Source organism: Plasmodium vivax, chromosome 14 (assembly GCF_000002415.2).
Source record: "Plasmodium vivax chromosome 14, whole genome shotgun sequence".
NCBI classification, from domain to species: domain Eukaryota; phylum Apicomplexa; class Aconoidasida; order Haemosporida; family Plasmodiidae; genus Plasmodium; species Plasmodium vivax.
In genome coordinates, this window is record NC_009919.1 from 250,349 (window position 1) to 270,487 (window position 20,139).

Consider the following 20,139-nt stretch of genomic DNA (forward strand, 5'->3'; position numbering starts at 1 on the left):
GACGAAGTAAGATTCAAGCGGAGTGGTCACTTCGCCGCATGGCCACTTCGCTACTTGGTCATTTCGCCTTTTGGCCACTTCACCACTTGGCCACGACCACCCCTCTCACATCTTTCCTAGTTTGTCATTCTTAAAGCGAAGCAATTAAACCTAATGCAATAATGCAATGATGCCATAATGGCACAATCCCATCTGTGAGTAAACGCTAACGCGCTACGCACAAGTGACACACCACCCTGAGGCGTAAAAGCCCCACCACTCATTTCGGTGCAGCAGGGGGAAATTCAAAAAGGGGAGGAAAAGGCTGAAGAACCCATTCCAAAAACACAAAAAAATACGTTTTCTTATGCTTTAAAAAAAGAAACATAAGAAGTGATTAAAATGGGAGAAGCTAAAATGCCATGTAACTAAAATGCGATAAAGGAAAACATAAATTTGTAAAGCTTTTGGGAAGTAAAAAAAAAAAAAAGGGTTCTCCCTCCCAATTTGCCATTCGTCAGGTAGGCATTTCTTATGCTCCCATATGGAACCCCCCTTTGGGACCCGCCTTCACGATTTGACAAAATACTTGGCAATGGCATCGTCAGATAAGAACGAATTGTGAGCCTCGTCATCCTGCGCAGGATCTACTTTAAACCTCAACAGGGCGCATGGAATCAGGTTGCAATCGGACAGCCTTTTCTGCGGGTCGAATTTACATATCCCCGGAGTTTCATAGATGAACCACTTCTTGTGCGCCACCGACGGGTTCAGGAACTGACAGGAGGGGTAAAGGAAAAGTGACAAGCGGATATGTTTCACGAAATGGGGAAAGCCATGCAACGCGTAGCTTCGTGAAAGGTGAAATCGAAAAAACACTCTAGGGAGGGGGAAACTAACCAACAAAGGGGTAGACACCAAATGGGGTAAGCACCAAATGGGGAAGACACAAAATGTAATTTTTTTTTTTTTTCCCTCCTCCCTTATGGTAGACTCAAAAAGGAGTTTTCCCATTTTGTTTTCTCCCCAACTCGTGGGAACTCCCCATCCTGGCTTACCTTTTTTATGCTCTCATTCACCTCACATATTTGCGTCCCCGCCGAAAAGGACATTTCAAGGACATACGAATCAGGGAACAATATTTTCAAAACGGCCTTTGAATAAACCTTCCGGGTGGACATTTTCTCCAACTCCAGTTTGGTCTTCGACTTGAAGGTTTGCTCTTTGTACAGATTTCTAATATTGGGGATAAGAAGTGCTAGATCTTCTGAACGCTCTTCCTTTTCCGAATCTGACGAACTGTAGCTTCCACCTTTAGGTGCATTCGGCTGAAAGCGGTATATTTTGGGATTCAAGTCGACTGCCTGGTTCATCAGTTTCTCCATTTGCTCCTTCTTCTCGCGTAGCAGCTTGTCTATCTGTTCATCGCTTTTTATTTTGCCCTTCTTTAGAGTATCCACACAGACAATGTTCGATTTAAAGGGGTCGAAGGCAGCCTTAGGAGGACTATCAATTTTTATAGAATCCTTAGCTATATGTTGCAAACTCTCATAAATGCATAGTAACAACAAAGTGTCAACTCTCTCCATCACGTAAAATACGTGCACTTGAACAAAGCCTATGGAGAGTAAAAAATTTCTGGCCTCCTGATGTATCAATATTTTATTTTTCATTATATCATTGGTGGACTTCAAAATTCTTGTATTTATAGCATTTGGATTTATTAAAATATTTTTTACAATTTTGCATAAAATTGGAATGATACTTTTTAAATCATCCATGTTAATTTTTTTTAGCTTCTCCGCTTCGTTAATGCATTTAATTGTGCTGATTTTCTCCTCCGAGTAGCTACGGCAGGTGTAATTTTCGTCCTCATAGGACAAGTAAAAAATTTCCTCTTTGGGAATCTCTACACCATTACTTTCAATCATTTTCTCTAGTTTTTCCTTATCATATTTTATAAATGAACTTTTTATTCCTTCCCCATTTTCTGCCACCTTCACACTTCTGCCTGTGCCGCCTTTCCTTTCATCCACGTTGGTGCAACCTGATGTGCTAATTCTTCTGGTGCTTTGGTTCTTCAATTCGCAATCTTCTCGAAGTGATTGGTGGGTATTTTTGCATTCGTCCAGGGCGCCCTTCTTCAGCTTTTTATGCAAATTGCTTAAATTTTGTTTCTTACTTAAACTGCTCAAGTTGGATGTTTCTTCACCTTTTTGATGTTCCAACTCTCTTGAAGCCCTTTTTTCACTTGACCCAATTTTGCCTATGTGGTTTGGCGGGTCTTTTTCACAATGTTCTGTACTTTTATCCTCTTCCTTGCTAATTCCTAACTCCTTCTTAATTTCGTCGAGCAACCGTATGGGTATTTTTAGCTTGTCCCATTCGTCTTCCCCTAGATTCTTCAAACTCTCCAGGGAGTCCAGCCAGTTGTCTTCCACGATGATTTTGATAAACGGCTTCAGCTGCTCCGCCCCCTTGTTGATTTTCTGCCCCACGCGAAGCAGCAATTTTACCACTTCGTTTTCGGGGTCCATTATGGGTAGCTAGGCAGCTAGCTAACTGGGCAACTTCCTAATTGGCTCTTTCGCTCTCCCCCAGTTTAGCCCACAAAAGAAACGCCTAGACCGATCTCACCCGCGACGGGCCAATCACATGAGCGCAGTGCTTCCCCCTCGTGCAGCTGCAAAGGGTTTATACATACATACACACTGGTGTTAACCCCCCCGTGAACTCTACCGATCGCATGAAAAATTCAAAGTAGCGCTGCTGCTTCTGCGTGGATGTTAAAATTTTACACACACACTGCACGTTTAACCCAATGATCGTTTTACACCCCTTCTTGTCTAATTAGGATTCTTATTCTTGTTTGAGAGAGGAGCGAACAAAAAAGGGTGTCAACGAAGTGTACCACAGCGTGCAAATATACACACAGATGTGAACATGTGCATATGTTGGGCCACGATTCTATACACTCATATTGCACATGAGTGTATGTTTACGTTTATTTTCGTCACTGCGAAATTTTTCAACATCAGAAAGGCGCCTACTTTGTGGAGAACAAAAAAACTGCTTCGAAACGTAGGTGTGTGAATTTTATGTTTTTTTTTTTTTTTTTTTCAAATGCTGCCTCTCTTTTTTGTCATTCCTACTATACGATGGAAATGCATCCCATAAGCGTAATAACAGAAACTGTTGCTGTAAAATGGGTAAATTTGCCGCTATTTGTTTATTTATTTTTTTTTTTTCACCTCTGGAAAAATAAAGTTGATCTGTTTCTGCCAACCCTATATCGATTTTAATAAAATGTGTTTTTTTTTCAAATTTTTCTTTTCCTTCTCCGCTTAACCAACTTTGCAAATTGTGTTCATAATTTATTTTTCTTACATCGACCACATGGACGCTTCTTAATTACACATATGTAACACATTCCCTTGGGTGTAAATGCACAACCGCTAACTGCTTTCACTTCTCCCTCATCCCGTGTGCTCCTCCTGCCGTTTTATAAAATTATGAGCAATTGCTAGGTATTTAGCTCTAGAGAAAAAAAAAAAAAAAGGAAGAAAAGGAAAAAAGGGGAGAAAAAAAATCAGAAGTAAAATGAGAAGAAAAAAAAAAAACCTACGGCAAATAAAATGGCTTTATCTTCCCTCGCGCGAAAGCGAGCTGTTAAATTATCACCAAAGTGGAAATTTTCCAAAAGGAAAAAATGGCCAATTTCTTTCTGCTACAAAATAGTGTGCCTAACATTTCGAAAACAGGGAGATGACCTTTTTTTTTTTTTTTTTGTGTACTTTCACTTATTTTTGCAGCTTCACATTTGATCCCCCAAATGGAAACCCTCCTTCGTGCAAATTTTCCATGTGTACGGTCCTTCGCGTGCCACTTTGGAAAAAATAAGCAATAGTTTTCCGCACCCTCAAAGTGGGATATATCATTCCAATTTGTTATTTTTTTATTTTTTTATTTCCTTCCTGGATGCTTCAAGAGGTGTTTCCCCACCTCTTTCCATTTGAAGCTCCCGAATTGCTGCACCTACGCCCACGTTTTCACCTCCAATTGCGTACACCTTAACATAATCGATATGTTCCACGTATGTAGAAGTCTAAATGGGCAGAAAAATCCCCTTACGAGTTCATAGATGGGCACAAACGCCAGGCATATATTTTATGAGCCCCCAAAAGATGGTACAAAATGGCCAAAAAATAATTACGCACCTCTCCCTAAAGCTTATCAATCATATTTGGGAAAAAAAACGCTTAATCAATAACCGTTACACTTGTTATTAAAAGGGGTAGTAGTTTAATACACAGTAAAAAAAAAAGAAAAAATAATGTAATGTACACTATAGTACAATTAACACATGAATACAAAATCAAACGGAATCAAAATTGCCACTGGCATCGTCCCAAAGAAGGAGAGAATTCACTGAATTTCAATTTTCTTCTTCTCGGGAAGCACCTCCTTCTTCGGAATGTCAATTTTTAAAACCCCATCTTTAAAGGTGGCCTTAATATTGTCCTCACACACATTTTCGGGGAGCTGAAAGGACCTATAAAAAGACGTCTGTGATCTCTCCTTGAGATAATACCTCTGTTTATCATCCATCGTCTCTTCCGTCTTTTTGAAGTCTCCACTAACTTCCAAATTTCTGTTATACAAATTAATCTGTACATTATCTTTGTTCAACCCAGGCACGTCCATTTTTATCTCAATTTCTTTGTCCTTATCAATGACGTCCATTGGCGGCAGCTTTTTGAATCCTTCCATTAAAAGCAATTGCGGCTTGGCAAAAAACATGTCGCTGCTTCTGGTATTTCCTAAATCAAAGTCTAAGAGCGATCTCCTGCTGGGGAAATATTTGGAAAGCTCATCATTAAAATAATGGGTTTTCAGTGAGTTCATCATTCTGCTCATGTCCTCGTGGTATTTGTCAATTCTGTTCATTTGCTCATTCATGCATTCGAAAATATTGTCGAATATTCCTCCCTTGTCCATCGTCAGCTCATCCTTCCCCTTGTGTGCATCGGGCTTGGTTATTTTGTTCATCACCATTTTTGCGCAAGCAGAGGGGGTAGCGGGAAGCGCGCGGAACGTACTCACGTCGCAAAAAAAATGTAAATAAATATATAATATATATATAATATATATTTAGTGCATATATTTATGTGCCTTTTTTTCCTTCTGGTCAGTTGTCGGTGGGTTGCTTCGCAATATCTGCGCTTGTAGAAGGCAACTCGCAAAGTGAGTGAACCGTTTGTGCATGCCGCACGCCCGTATGCAAAAAAGAAGAATGTTCCAACGCTTTCGAGTCTTACCAAATGTGAAGGTTTAAAAAAAAAAGGAGGTAAACTCTGAAATAATAAAAAACAAAATGTGAATCAAGTAAGCAATTAAAAGAAGGGGAAAAAATTTTGGCTACGTGAAAACAATTAAAAAAAAAAAAAAAAAAAAAAAAACAATTCCGATAAATGAATTTATTTTTGCAAATTTTGTTTTTAATGTTTTGCCCAAATTTTGCTTTTACGCAATTCCGCAGTTTTTACGTTTTTGTGTTTTTTTTTTTCTTTTTCCTCTTCCATGCATGCATGGGGCCAAAAAGGAAGGAAAAACAATTTCTATGTGAAGTAGAAAGTATTGCCTACTTCACCTCGCGGTCGTTTTCACACATGGGCACAAAATGGCTGTTCCCTCAATGGATACATTCTGTGCATATGTCTCGCCCCGCGATCTTTCGTTCTACCACGCATGTATTGCCTCCATTGGCAACCTACATTTGGGTAATCTCAGGGGGGCGTTTTTTCACAACCCAGCATAAATTCATATATACATATATTATATACGTTTTTGCTTGCGTTTCCGCCCGGTGGGTAAGTTTTCCTCACCAGACTGGTCCTCAGTTTGATCTTTTTTAGCTCCCCATCCAGCTCGCTCGTGCTCATTTTTGCCTACCCACTTTTTTTAAATTAAAAATAGCCCCATCATATGCCCATGTAGAAGACCACTGGTTGCATGCAAAGTTGATATGCGCTCAGGAAAAAAAGAGTGCCCGGAGCGAAAAAGGCACTTTTCCAATTAGTGCAGTGAGGACATTTCGAAAAAAAAACGAAAATCATCGGTGTGATGGATTTTTTCGTTCTACACTCTCATGCCAAAGGTATGATGTCCTATTTTGTGGCCCCTGTTACGTATTGACCAGTGCATTAAAGGAAAAAAGAAAGAAAAAACGGGGGGAGGCTATTATTTTTGGCCCCATACTGCAAGCGATACGCATGTCAGGATGGGTGTGCCCCGTATGTGCTAATATACGATGATAGGACTGCACGACATCGCGCTACTGTCCTAACGTGCTTCCACAAAACACAACCTTTGCTTTTTTTTTATCTTCCCCAAAAGGACCAATGAGAAAAATTAAAAACGCTAAAGGGTCTATGTGCCCGTGGCAAAATGACCCCATTGAAAACATAACACAGGCTTAAGTGCCACACGTTAATGCGTAAAGCATACAAGTACACTTGTACCATCCCAAAATTGGAAGGAAATGTAAAAAATGGTCCATTTATAGAAGGCTCATGGGACAAAATATCCCGTGGCGCTGTTTTTTCGCCCAACACCTTTGCTTTCAGAAAGTATACCCATTAAAGTTGCACATATAAAGAGAAAAAAAAAAACACACACACAGCAGTAAATCCAAAATGGCACAAAATTGAAACATTCAAATGGATGCAAATTGTGCCACAGGTGCGTACTATATGGGTCTCCCCTCTTTTTATTTTTTTTTTTTCCTGCCATTGGTAACTTTTTCATGAGGAAAAGTTGCAATTCCGCGGCTGTTTAAGAATGTTTCCCTCTGCTCGAAAATTTTCAAATTTTCAAATTAAAAATGTACTAATTTGAAAGCTACGCATAGGATGACATCCACTTTGCGTCCCACACTGCCGCTCGTCAGAGTTTATACTAAGGAGTGAGGTGGAGTGCCCCTCCTTTTATGCCTCCCCAATGTGGCATCCCCTTTTAAAAAAAAAAAAAACGCCCCATTATATGTAATGCCCATCCCAAGCCATGTATATAATATTTGCCAACAGTTGATGCCCCTTCGCAACCCCCATTTTGTGCGTTCAAAAAAGAAAGATGTTTCAACAGGGAGGGAAACACAAGGGGCATGGTTACCGCGGATAAATTGCATTCCCAGTTTGTTCTCCACTAAGATGACGCGATAGGGACACACACATGCGCTACTACCAAAGGGCAGTGCACCCACAGGGCCACCTCTACTTCTACCGCCAATGCCAAATCGATCGCGGCCCCCTCCCAGAGCAGTAACATGAATAGCACATTCTCGTCGTGGCTAAAATGGGCACTCCTACTAGTAAGCACACTGGCAAGTGAAGGCACAAAAATACCTGTTCAGAGAAAAAAAACCCTGTTCCCCTCTTTTACACAAAATGGTTGGTCGAGAAGGGGCAGAGACAATCACTTTGCCGCACACACGTTGGTGCGCAGACGCAAAAATGCTCTTCACCTGTTCAAGAAGAAAGACACCGCGTTGAAGTTATCCCAAGCGGATAACATAGGTAAAGAAAATGGCTCCTTAAATTGCCTAAACGAATTGATAAAATCCGTGTTACGTAAAAAATACGAATATAAGAACAGCTTGAAGGAGCCCATTTTTACCATCTCCCATCTGGCTAGCCATTTTATGAACAACTCGGTAAATTTACAAAGTTTAGAATTCGACGAACAAAACAGGGATGAATACACCTATGAGAAAAATAGAATTGGCGATTTTCTCGCAGAGCACAACATACAGGTTGGAAAAGACTTGGGACAGCCTGCGCAGGTTGGAAAAGATTTGGGGCAGCTTGAGCAGGTCGGTACGAATGTTCCACCGAGTGAAGATCATCCCAGCGGGAGCATCAACAGGGAAGACACCCATCGCAGCCAAAATGGAGGTAACCCAAATAAACTCAACCATGAAAACAAAATCCTCTGCTTGACGGCGAAAAATAAAATTAAAAAGGAAGAAGTCATATGCAGCATACCCAGCTCGTACATAATTCACTTTGACCACATTATGAAGCAAATTCGAAAGTACGTGGACAGTTTTTCCAGCACTTATAACGTAAACTATATAAAATACATTTTTAAAAATAAGCTGGAAGATGAGATAAAGGAGCTACCCCCCCTCACCATTTTACTGTATGACATTTATAGAAGGCACGTCCTCTTTTTATCCTTCATGAAGTCCCCACTTATCTTTTTAAAATACTGGGACGTGAAATTAACATTGCTAATAACTTATATCCACTTCGTTTCGAAATATGTGACTCTTCTGCTTCATGCGTATAATTTTAACAACACCTTTTTTGCTCTTCTGGGGGATTATTTCGCAAAAAGGGAGAAGCCACATGGGATAAGTGGCAGAAATTCGGCATGCAGCGAGGACCAAGGGAATGACAACCCAGGTGATAGCCCAAGTGATGACCCAAGTGACGCCCCAAAGGATAGCCTCCCTCGTAACGCTAACACAGAAACGAAACCGTGCAGCCCACCCCCCACACACATAGACCAAACAAACTGTGCTCTCACCCAAAAAACAAATAACACACTTAAAGAGAAGACCAATTTTTTCTTCTATAAAAATTACGAACATTACATAAACTACATTGTTAATAAAAAACATCTGTCCCATTTGCCCCTACTCTTCTCAGACTCCTCTTTTCTTCTTTTCAACAACATGCATATGAAAAATATAATTTATTTTAGGAGGCAAATGCTGCACGAAATATTAAACTTACTTAAAGGTGACGACCATGGGGACTCCAACTTTTTATTCATTGACAAAAATGCCGTACACAGAATTTTATTCACTAACAATGAGCATTATCAGCGCATTGGGAAATTCCTAACCGGTGCTGATACCCCCCTTGGGGAGGAGAAACGGGATGCTCACCACGACATTTCGCTGGACCACACGGCAGATGTTAACAGGTTGTATCACTTCGCTTTGCTCGCGGGGGAGGGAAACCCAAACGGAGAAGGAAGCCAACCAATCGGAGAAGGAAGCCAACCAAACGGACGAGGCAGCCAACCAGACGGAGGGCCAACGTGCAGCGCACCAAGTGAATCCCTCGACCAGGCTATCCACTCCACCGCGTACACAGAATCCCTATTCGAATCGTTCGACCATTTCGTCAATTACAACTTTCTGATGCGAATATATTCGTACGTCTCCTCGCACGTCATAAAAGTGAAGGGCAACGTAACCCTAAATGGGGGGAATTCAGCGGAGGGGAGGGAAAAAACAAATCAAACAAAACGAGGCGAAAATAACCCTAACCATGACCACTATCAGCTGAAGGACAACATCCTAAGCAGCAACGTCAAAATGGAAAACGCGGAGAAGGGCATCCACCAGCTCACCGTAAAGGAATGCGAAAAGTACGATTTTAAACATTATGAGAAAGCCGAAAGGGAGGAAGAAAACAAATACATGTGCCTAATACCAATCATAGACATCTGTAACCACAGCAATTTCGCCACCAACTGTATTGTCAAAAAGGAAATGAAAGAAAATGCAGAAGGTGGGTTACACATGGAGGGATACTCCAAGATGGATTGCCATTCTGGGGATGTCCCCAGCGGAACGAACGAAATGAAGGACATTTTGAAGGAGACCCACATTGAGCATATGCCAAAAGAAGCGCCTCTTCAGGAAGAGGAACTACCAATTAGTAATTTAAATTACGTCCAATTAATCAGCTCCAAAGATATAGACAGAGGAGAAGAAATCACCATAAGTTACGGCAACCTGAGCAATGACCTTCTCCTCCTGGAATACGGATTTGTCGCTAAGCAAAACACAAAGGTGTACTTCCATTTTGATGTGAAAATTGTAAGAGAAATAATTATACAAATATTAGGGTTTGATATGTTACCCCTAACGATGTTAGAAAGTCTCCCACAGGTTAAGGTGGATTTATTTAAAAAGCTTAATGTCATCCAGAACAGTGAGAATCTGTATGAACGATTTGATATTAACAACATGGAGAGCGCAAAAATTACGAGAAAAAAAAAGGAAATACTAAACGATTATGTAAGGAAAAATAACTACTTTAACGAGTACAACATCTTTACCATGAAAGATCGCATTAACAAATTTTACATCGAAGAAAAACTCCAACATTCGCCTAGGAAAAATTACCTCTACATAGGCACAGATTTTATTGTAGACCCGATCCTACTAGCCACAATCCGAGTTATCATTTGTGACGACTTAACCAACTAGCCAAGGTAAAGGTAACAGACTTGGTGAAATGGGAACATCACTTGTCACCCCTATCCGAAGTAGTCGTCTTGCAAATCTTAATCAAATTAATCGATGAAATTATATATGAACAATTCTACCATATCAATTATGAAGAGATACTAAAGAAGGGAAAGGTCCCATACGCCGATTTGAAATTTTTACAAAATAAATTTCTCCAAAAAGATTTGTTCAACTCGGAGAAAGCCATAGACCTATCGCACAGTAACAACTTTAAAATTGTTATTTATAATATTATGAAGCTCAAGGAGCTGCAAAATGCGAGGCGAAAGCTTACGGAAAAGTTGGAGCAAATGAAGGGGCTCCTAAAGGTCTAATTGTGAGGATTATACGGAGTAAATAATCATACAACAGAAAAAAAAATGGAGGAATGGCTGCGATGTCAAAAGTGTAAGCCTTCCTGGCTATTCCCACCGTGTGCGCTGCACGCAAAGGGGGACTCATACATTTTGAGCGTGGCACAAATTTTAAAAACTACTTTTTTTGGGGAACAAACCTGTTGCATTATGGGACTGTCCCAGGCTGTTCCCTCGACTGAGCTTTAAATACCCCTTTAACAATTTTTCTTTTCTACCAAGTGTATTTTTTTTTTTTTTTTTTTTTTGGTTACCTCATCGATGAGGAAGGATCTCCCCCGGGGTAGTTGTTAACATGCAAATATGCGCATTTTCACACGTTCGTTCGATTTATCGCGCTAACTTTGCTTCTTCCCTTTTTTGCGTTTTTTTTTTGTTTCCCCATTTTTTCCCCCTCTTTTGTGCAACTCCCCCCTGCAAACCATGATAAATGACATCATTTTAATCGATAGGGAACATGTAAAAACCCCGAGCGAAGAAAAAAATGTCGCGAAAAATGACGAAACGAAATTGAGAATATACGGCTGTCAGTTGATACAGGAGGCTGGCATCATTTTAAAGCGCAAAGCTGTGACAGTGGCCACTGCCCAAGTTTTGTTCCACCGCTTTTACTTTAAAAAGTCCCTAACCGATTTTGACGTGAAGGTTAAGTTTGCCCCAAAGTGGGTCCCCACTTATACACATGTGCATAGGAACAGGCAACTCGTTTGTTTCTACACACACGTAGCAATAACGGTTATGCCCCCCCACCTGTGTCCATCCCGACGCACCTTCATTCCCTTGCAGATCATCGCGCCCTCATCGCTCTACTTAGCTTGCAAGCTGGAAGAAGACTTTTGCCGTGTGTACAAAATAATCAGCGCCTTTTATTTCCTGTACAAATATGAGGACTTAAGAAGCAAGCACTACTATTACAACGTGAAAAACGTCAAGGTGGAGCATTTCAGGATAGACGCAGAATCGATGGTAAGGCCATGCCCTGGCAGGGTTAAATTGTGCGTGCACAAGGAAGATGCGTAGCTGCGAAAAAGCTTAGCTGTGCAAATGAGTAGCTATGAAAAAGCTCAACTGCGCAACTGCTTAGCGGCGCAACTGTTTAGCTGCTCACCTGCCTGCCCGCGCGTTGTCCCCGTTCCTAGGAATACAAAAACATGAAAGTCGAAGTTTTCACGTACGAACTTTTGATTTTAAAAGAGATGGGATTTTTGGTTCACAAAATAAATCAGCACCCCCACTTATTTCTCCTTCCCTACGTACATTCCCTTTTTAACAATTTAAATAAATTTGATGAAGACTTGACGAAAAAGCTGGCCCAAATTTCGTGGGGCTTTTTAAATGACAGGTTAAAGGCGTTTTTCTCTTTTGCCTTCCCTTTTTCCAGAAGACAAACAAAGCACACTATTATTTGTTCATCCGTTTTTGCCCCTTTCGTTTTATATCGCAACACCTGCTTTGTCCTATGCATAACGTCACCTCGTTAGCATGTCGGCGTGTACATAGCACCGCTTTGTACATCCCTACATTACTACATTTCATATGAACTCACCCTTTGCCGTACATCATTATTCCCCTCTTTTCATCCCTACAGCATGCGAACAACCCTGTGCTGCGAGTACCAACCGCGCTGTATCGCAGTCGCGAGCATTTTCCTGGCCGCACACAAGTTGAACATTCCGCTAATTCGGGTACGCCTCGACGTTGCACACACATGAGGGAGTGTTTACATGAAGCTGATTGCACATATGTATTTGCCAAACCGTACAGAGCTGCCAATCCAGTTGCTACTCCCTCCACACACCCATTTTCTCCTCAGAGCACCAACTGGTTCGCACTATTTGACGTTGAATATGAAGAAATAAAAAAAATTTGCATCAAAATTTTGCAGCTCTACAAAATAGGTACCGCCCCTCACATCCACACGTGTGCTTATTGATTAACACTTAAAGCAGGCATCATTTGCCCAGCATGTACCCCTTTCATATATCTCCCACCCCCCCACTTTGCGCCCTTTACAGGACGTTGCCATTATATAGACGTTTTGAATAAGGAAAAATAGGCATATCACATTTGGATCAAAGTGGAAAAGCGCGCAGTTTTTTTAAAATCCGACGGGGGAAAACATAACCGTGTATGTACATGCACTTATGCACGATTGTGTTATACTTTTTTTTTTCTTTTTCGTGCCCCTCCAAATCTTTGTTTTTGTTTTTTTCTCATTTTTGCGTTTTTCCTTTTTTTTTCCAACATGGGTTATTAATAATACCAAAAATAAGAATGCGCCGCCTTTTCCGTTCATTTGCGTCTTCTCCGACACGCCTCATCCTTATGGAGACTTAAACATTACATGTTATCAATTTGGCTTAAGAGCTGGCGCAGTTTCATAAATATGCAATTCGAATGAGTGTTGGGTGTGCAGCGGTGGAGGAGCAGGTACACACGAACACACATTCAAATGTACCTTCAACTGTACACACACTGCCCAAACTGTGGGCACCAACTGATCGCAACAACAATTACGCAAACGTTCGAGCAGTGCTCGGAAGGCCATTTTCCATTTCCCACCCCTTTGAGTACAATTTAAAAACCACTTTTCGAAAATTTTTCTCGTCAGTTTTCCAAGTTTACTTCATCTTAAACTCACGCTCAACTGAGCAATATTTGAGTTCAATGTTTCTACTCAGGACTCGTGGGTACATCGTACGTTTGTAATTCATCATTCGTAAAAAAATTCTCTTTCAGTGGTTTACTAAATTGGTTTCGAAAGGGGGGCCCTTCCAGTGGGTTGGTTTGCGAAAGGATGGGGCGGGGTGCGAAAGCAATTGCCGCGCTGCGCATAAGATATTGGCACAGTTGGCCAAGTTTTGCTTCCGTCGAAAATGTACAAACAGATAATGTATACGCAACTTCGTACATATAAAAGGAATGTACAATTTGCTATCAATCCTGTTGGGTACATACATTACAGTTGCTGCTATATATTATCCCCGTTGCGAAGGAACTTTTCTCAATTGTCGCCATTGACGAACGAATAAAAGTGTGGCCCTATTTTTTTGGCCGCATAAAATGCAAGTACCAATCAGGGTACGTAAAGTTGAAATCGCTTAAACTGTGCGGCATCAAAAATGGCGAAAAAGAAAAATATGCTATGAGAAAAATGTTTACAAATGTTTGAGAGAAGTACGCCAAAAGGAGAATTAACAGCAAAAATTATTCATACTTTTGCTGATCTCCCTCCTGAAAATTAATAAAAACGTAAAATTATATTTTTTGAAATTGTTTTAAAAGTGCGCCTATCGTTTTAATATTTTATTCAATTATGAATCATTTTTTTTTTTTTTTTATCCACATAATGCAAATATATTTTTTTTTTTTTTTTTTTTTTTGCCATTCCCCCCGCTCAAAATTTGTAAGGTAAAAAAATTGCCACTACAATTGGAACATTCTGCAGCTAGCTACATCCCGTTTGGGTTAAATGCCAATTGGCTAGTTTTACCCAAATGTGAAAAGATGAAGAGGTGGGTGGGGGGTTATTAATTTCCAAAAAAAAAAGTAACAAATGGCAGCTAGCCATTTTACTCAAAAAGAATACTTTCATATGCATACATGAGTTATTTTTTTTTTTTTTTTGAAAAACATACGCTTTTTTGCATAACCACTCTACCCATGTGAAAGAATAAAAGGGGTGGGGAAAAATGCATATATTATGGGTGGCAATTTACATGGGTTAAAATACGTCCCACGTAGTACTGGTGCTGTGGGGAAAACTCTTCCACTTTAACATTATGTGGGCCTATTTTATATAAGCTGCTCCACATGTAGGAAATGCTTTACAGCTCAATAAATTTTCTACACCACTAAATGGAAATACGATTAGTAAAATCTTTATGCGTATGTGGTTTGCATGGGCTTGTGGTGTACATCAACACCGTCGGTGGCACACCAAATTGTGCACGTACGTTTGAGAAGGGGAAATTTTTACTGACATGGCGTGCAGTTATATGCCAAAAGGTTTGCGCATGAATATGTACGTACAGATCATGCGGGAAATTAAAAATTTATAAACGGAATTAAAAAAAACACGCAAAAACGTCAAAATGTTACATTATCGCCTTTGCGCTTAAACAACCTAGCAAATTTATTAAAAAGGCAAAAACTGAATTGCGCAAAAATGGCATAAAAAAAAAACAAAAAAAGGGAAATATCGCATATCTGATTGTTAAATGTGCAACTTGGGCGTACAAGGATGTCATAGGTCATAACTTCACCGTAGAAATGTTCTAAAATTTTCTTTTCCTCTTTTTCTTGTTATACTTTCTCAGTTCACGTATAACTGATTTCTGAAAGGAGTAAATGAGAGGAAAAAAAAAATAATTTTAAAGTGCAGGGGTGAGGGGGGCCCTCTACCAAAAAATAACATTTTGCTTAACGCGTAAAATTGATCGATAGAGCGGCGACACATAGGCGCATAATCTCCAAATGTACTCACAACAATGTAAACAAATTTGCATAAACACTTTTGTGCAAACTTAAGTCGTGTATATATCTTCATGTACAACACACATTATGTAGCCAAACGGGCGTGCCCCCTTTTTATCCTTTTTTTTTTTTTTACCTTCTTTGATAATTTTTTTAAAAAGGGGATTAATTTGTAAAGCTCCTTATCAGATGGGTCATCAAACCTAAGGGGGAAGGAAGTCACCACGGCGCGTTTTGCAAATATATTAAAAATATGTACTTACAATGTAAATGCGCAAAATGGACACACGAATGCGTCGTACCAGCTTTTGATTAAGATGCAGTTGTCTTCGCAAAACTTATGGACGAAGGTTGAATTCTGAAAGGGGGAGATGAAAGGGGGAAGGGGTGGTTGTGAAGGAGCGACGTTCATGTGTTGGCTATTCCAAAATGGATATTCACACACATTCGTTCGTTTAACGCATTTTTGGTCATACATCAATGATAACGACGTTGTTTAAGTCCCGTCCCAATATTTTTAAATCCTTCACATAGCTGTTATTCCTAAAAAGTGATTGCAAAGGGAAATTAATTGTTACTCTCTGCCGCTTTGCTGTTCGAGCTTACAACAAATTAAACGTTCCGCTATGAAATCACATGTGCATACCAAAAGGTACAGGATTCCCTAAACAGTCGGTACGCGCAGATGTTGTCCTTATCCAACTTGTCAATAACGGCGTTTGCATACTGAGTTGGGAAAAAAGGGGGGGCATAAATGTTTAAGAGGGGAAAAAAGTCGTCGCGTTTTTTGGCAAGTAAGCTGCGCAAGTCTGCTCCGTTTGCCCCTTTGCACATTTGCCCCTTTACCCCTTTGATCTCTTTTTCTTTTTTTTTTTCTTTTTCACCTTTGGTAAGCTAGCCGTGAAAATAACCACTTCGTAATGTTTCGATATTTCCTTAAAAAACTGCTCCACGCCTTTTCACAAAAGTGGAAAACAAAAAGTAAATATGAAATTATTGCTATGCTTTTACTATGTTCTTACTGCGCGTCTTATGTGAAGACTCGTTCTTCGGCTTCATTTCTTAATTACGCCTCTTTTCTTTTTTTTATCTTACCGGGTCTCTTATTCACATGAATTACGCAGCGTCCGTCACCCAGCTCGATCTGGAGGGAAGTTCACGTGAAGAAATGAGCGAGCGCGCAGGCGGGCAAAATGGCACACATGTAAATGTGTATACATGTATATAGGCACATATGCAGCCGCGCGCGAACGGAAAGATGACCCCCCCGTGTTATCACCCATTTGGGCACTTACATGGATCCTGAAAGAATTGTACCTCTCCCCCCGTAACGTGCTATGAACAAGCGTCTCGTCTAGGTCGAGCACGATGGTCTTCCTCCCCTTGAGAGAAAAAAAAAAAAAAAAAGAGATATGACATAAGTGGTATGATATAAGCGGGATGATATAACGCGAAATGATGTCACCTTGCGCGGTGCGCCATCAGACTGACACCCAGGTGAATGAAACAAACGACTCAACCGACGCAATTCAAAAACGGTGATACGTAACACTGAGACATTTCGTCACTCTGCAGGGCTTTTGTAAAAGAGCTTCGCTCATAACCGAACGGATGAGCGAGGGCGTAAAAAATAGACACTTTCCCCACCTCGGCAACTTACCCTTTCTTCTTCCCTCTGTTCTCCCAACAAAAATTCCCTCGTTTGGCAATTTTCTTGATGGCTATCTGCTGCCTTTTCGTTGTTGCTTTTTTCCATCATTTTCCTCGAGCTGTACATGTTTAGCAACCGCAGACTTTTCAATTTTTTCATTTTTTTTTTCCTTTTTAAATGAAACTTCTTTTTTCTAATAACTTTATTGGACCCATTTTCTGCGGTGAGGGATACCAATGTGCTGGTCCTCTTTCTATGCTGGAAAAAGAGAAAAGACCTGAACTTCATAAAATACGATCGAAATTTTTTTTGCTTCCTTTTTAACCCATTTATTTTGCGCTCCATTTTGGTGTCTTCATATTTCTGCTCAGAGGTTCTCTCGGTATTTTTTTCCTTTCCCTCTTCAAGCACTTTTTTTTTCTGCTGATATGGACTGCCACAATTATGTTCCTTAGACACGCTGGTTATTAAATCCTCCATCAGTAATTTTTGCTTATCGTATGACATGCTTTGGTTGCATTTTTCATCTTCTTTAACCGAATTTGTGTAATTCTTCGAACGGTCTCTGTTGCTACTCCGTTCGCCAGTTGACCTGTCTTCATCAGTTCTCCCATTTGCAAGGGGATCATCTCCACGTGCATCCGAGCTGTCATTTGCGGTCATTCCATTTACACCATTTTTCAAGCTTCCACCAAGTTGGTTTTCAACGCAAGCACGCATTAAAACATCCGAGTCGGTGCTTACATCCTCCACAGTCGCTATTCTTCTTTCATTCATAAGAGTAGTGTGCTTCTCACCTTTCCTTTTCGTGTCGCTCACTTCTACTGGGTACGCAGAAAGAACCTCTTCTTCTTCCACTTTTATCTTCTTCTCGGCGATTTTTTTATTGAACGTGCTGCTATCATATGCGTGATTTACACCGCTAACCATTTTTATGCCCCAAAAATTGTCCAGAGAATCATTTGTCGTTGCAAAACTGTGGGGGGGAAGCTTCTCCGATGAATTGCTCACTTGTGTGTCCACCTTTTCGCTTTTCATTTTTCTACTCTCTTCTTTTCTGGACAGATTAAATATCTCATTTTTGTTAATAAAATTTTTTATCCTCAATTTGTTTTTTTCAAAAAAGAAGAGTTTCTTTTTGATGCATTTTTCTTCCTTTCTGTTATTCGGGCTGTTAACCGTGTCCGCGATTATTGATACCTGTTGGGGGGATGTCTTCGTGGGGTTTATCTCCTTTACTTTTATTCCCCCTCGGGGTGGCGCTATCCCCCCGTTTGTCTTCCCATTTTGTTCGCACAAGAAGTGAAAAGTATCCTCCCCTTTCTTCCCCATTTTATCACTAACGTTTTTACAAACTGGGTCAGACTGATACCCACAATTTGTGTGCTCAACTGAGACTGGGTCACTTTTCTGTAATTCTGCAACGTTAGCGATGGTATGTCTGACTTTACCTTGGTGCTCTTCATTAGATACCTTCACCTTGGCAACAACCTCCTGGGGATCATCACTTTTGTTCTGCTGCACACAGAGAGCCCATGTCTTCCCCATCTGAGTATTCTGTGCGAGGTGGTCCTTAACATGGTTGAGTCCTCCACTTTGTTCCACGCCCACTTGGCACTTTTCATGGTATTTCATAATTTTGCCCACACGATGTTCATCTCTCACTGTGTGGTCCTTCCGACTCTTCTTCCCACCTTCCACCGTTTTGGCAATTTCCTTCTTCCCTTTCTTCGTCCTTCTACGCACAAATGGTGCAATTATTTTTTTATTGCTACCGGAGAGGTGCAACCCCTTTACCTTTATTTTGTCCACTTTATCTGCCTTCATCGAATTTTTGCACAAAATGAAGTTGGCATTTTTCTTCCTTATAACATCTCCCAGCTGCTTTTCATTTCTACGATTGGGCGCAACTTTCGATTTACCCTCTGAAGAGATTATCCTCTCGTACCCACTGACACTACACTGTTGTATGTTCATATCTGATGAGCAATACTCAAGGGTGGCTCCATCACCACTTGGCTGCAACAACTGTTTGGGAAACTTGTCGGCATACGAGATGGCATCGCTAGCCCTTTTCAGCCTGCTCAGTTTTGTTATTTCCTTTGGCTTGAATGATCTATCTCTTGCCATGTTTAAAAGGAGAAGGTTATCCATTCTGTTTTTTTTTTCTTTTAAAATTTTCTCCAAAAAATTTGTGCCTTTACTTTCATCCTCATACTTTACAGGATACATTTTTTTCGTGTCATCATTTAGGGAATTTTCTAAAATGTATTTTTGTTCCCCTTTCTCATTTGTCACCATATCAGTATTACCCTTTAGGTTGTTTTCTTCCTTTTTCGTTCTGTTATTTTGGGGGGAGTCTTCTCTAAACGCTTCGCCGTTCCTTCTTCCGGAGCTTCTTCCTTTTCCGTTTAACTTGGCTGTACCAGAGATCGTGAACATTTTGCTTTCGTCTCTTCTGTGTTCTTTCGCCCTTTCCTCCGCCGCTTCTTCCCCCCTTGGGCAGATGACACACCCCTCAGGTGGGGTACATTCGCCTGTTACACTTTTCCCCAGGCTGTCTGCTCCCCCTTTTGGAGCGCAAACAAAATTTTCATCCTTCCTTTTTATTTTCAAAAATAAGTTTTTAAAAATTTTTACTTTTTCAGCTGAACATAGGATCTTTTTAGAAGAATTTCTCAACAGACGTACAAAATTTTCCTTCCTAAAATGTGTGTTGTCATTTTTTGTTCTCCCCACGCTTTTACCATTCGCAGTAAGATGAACAGCGTTTCGGTTCGCCAACTTATATTTCTGTTCGCCTGACTGGTTAATGTCATTTTGGTCCTTCTTCCTACCTAGCACGTTTTTTGCATCCCCCTCTTTGCTGCCCCCCCGGTGAGAAGCATTCCTTTCTTCACTTATGTAATGACAACTGGGGAAATAATCCGGGGATCCCAATTTGCACACGCCACTGTTATGATTTGAAGCCAAACTGTGTATCCCATCATAATTTTCGCTTTCGCCTTGTCTCTTTTTGAGTAATTTCTTCTCTTTCTCCCCATTTATGAGCTCCTTTTCGCTCTTCTTAGAATTCGTTTTCTTCAACATGCAGTAGACATCCTTATGCTTGTCCTCGTTTAGTAAAAAATATTTCGGTACTAGCGGGTACTCCAGTTTTTCCATTAATGTATTGTCCTCTAACTTTAGGATGATGTTTTCTCCCTCTTTCTTGTGCTTATGTGTGAGGTTCTTCATTTTGTGCCTTTGCTTGGTCTTCCCGTGTTTGCCTTTTTTTCCCCCTTGGAGGGTAGCTCCCCCGGTTTAGCAGTTCGCTTGGCAGTAACTTCGCCAGTTAGCGAAGTTATTTT

At 40.5% G+C, this 20,139-nt stretch overlaps 4 protein-coding genes across 4 annotated transcripts; 2 read left to right on the plus strand and 2 right to left on the minus strand.

The window, feature by feature from the left end:
- Nucleotides 1–549: 549 nt before the first annotated feature.
- Nucleotides 550–2,727, minus strand: PVX_122060 (hypothetical protein, conserved; the record flags this gene model as incomplete). The annotated part of the gene is made up of 2 exons (XM_001616925.1): nt 1,038–2,727; nt 550–756 (listed from the first exon to the last, which is right to left on the minus strand). The coding sequence occupies exons 1-2, from the start codon at nt 2,514–2,516 to the stop codon at nt 550–552; spliced, it is 1,686 nt and encodes a 561-aa protein (XP_001616975.1). The 5' UTR covers nt 2,517–2,727.
- Nucleotides 2,728–4,404: 1,677 nt separating this feature from the next.
- PVX_122065 (heat shock protein, putative) lies at nt 4,405–5,385 on the minus strand (the record flags this gene model as incomplete). The annotated part of the gene is made up of 1 exon (XM_001616926.1): nt 4,405–5,385. Exon 1 carries the CDS (start codon nt 5,032–5,034, stop codon nt 4,405–4,407), a length of 630 nt encoding a protein of 209 aa, XP_001616976.1. The 5' UTR covers nt 5,035–5,385.
- Nucleotides 5,386–7,303: 1,918 nt separating this feature from the next.
- Nucleotides 7,304–10,623, plus strand: PVX_122070 (hypothetical protein, conserved; the record flags this gene model as incomplete). Its single annotated transcript, XM_001616927.1, has 2 exons — nt 7,304–10,237; nt 10,273–10,623. 2 exons carry the CDS (start codon nt 7,304–7,306, stop codon nt 10,621–10,623), a joined length of 3,285 nt encoding a protein of 1,094 aa, XP_001616977.1.
- Nucleotides 10,624–11,085: 462 nt separating this feature from the next.
- Nucleotides 11,086–12,718, plus strand: PVX_122075 (cyclin 4, putative; the record flags this gene model as incomplete). Its single annotated transcript, XM_001616928.1, has 6 exons — nt 11,086–11,307; nt 11,449–11,628; nt 11,802–12,004; nt 12,251–12,347; nt 12,476–12,560; nt 12,678–12,718. The coding sequence occupies 6 exons, from the start codon at nt 11,086–11,088 to the stop codon at nt 12,716–12,718; spliced, it is 828 nt and encodes a 275-aa protein (XP_001616978.1).
- Nucleotides 12,719–20,139: the final 7,421 nt, after the last annotated feature.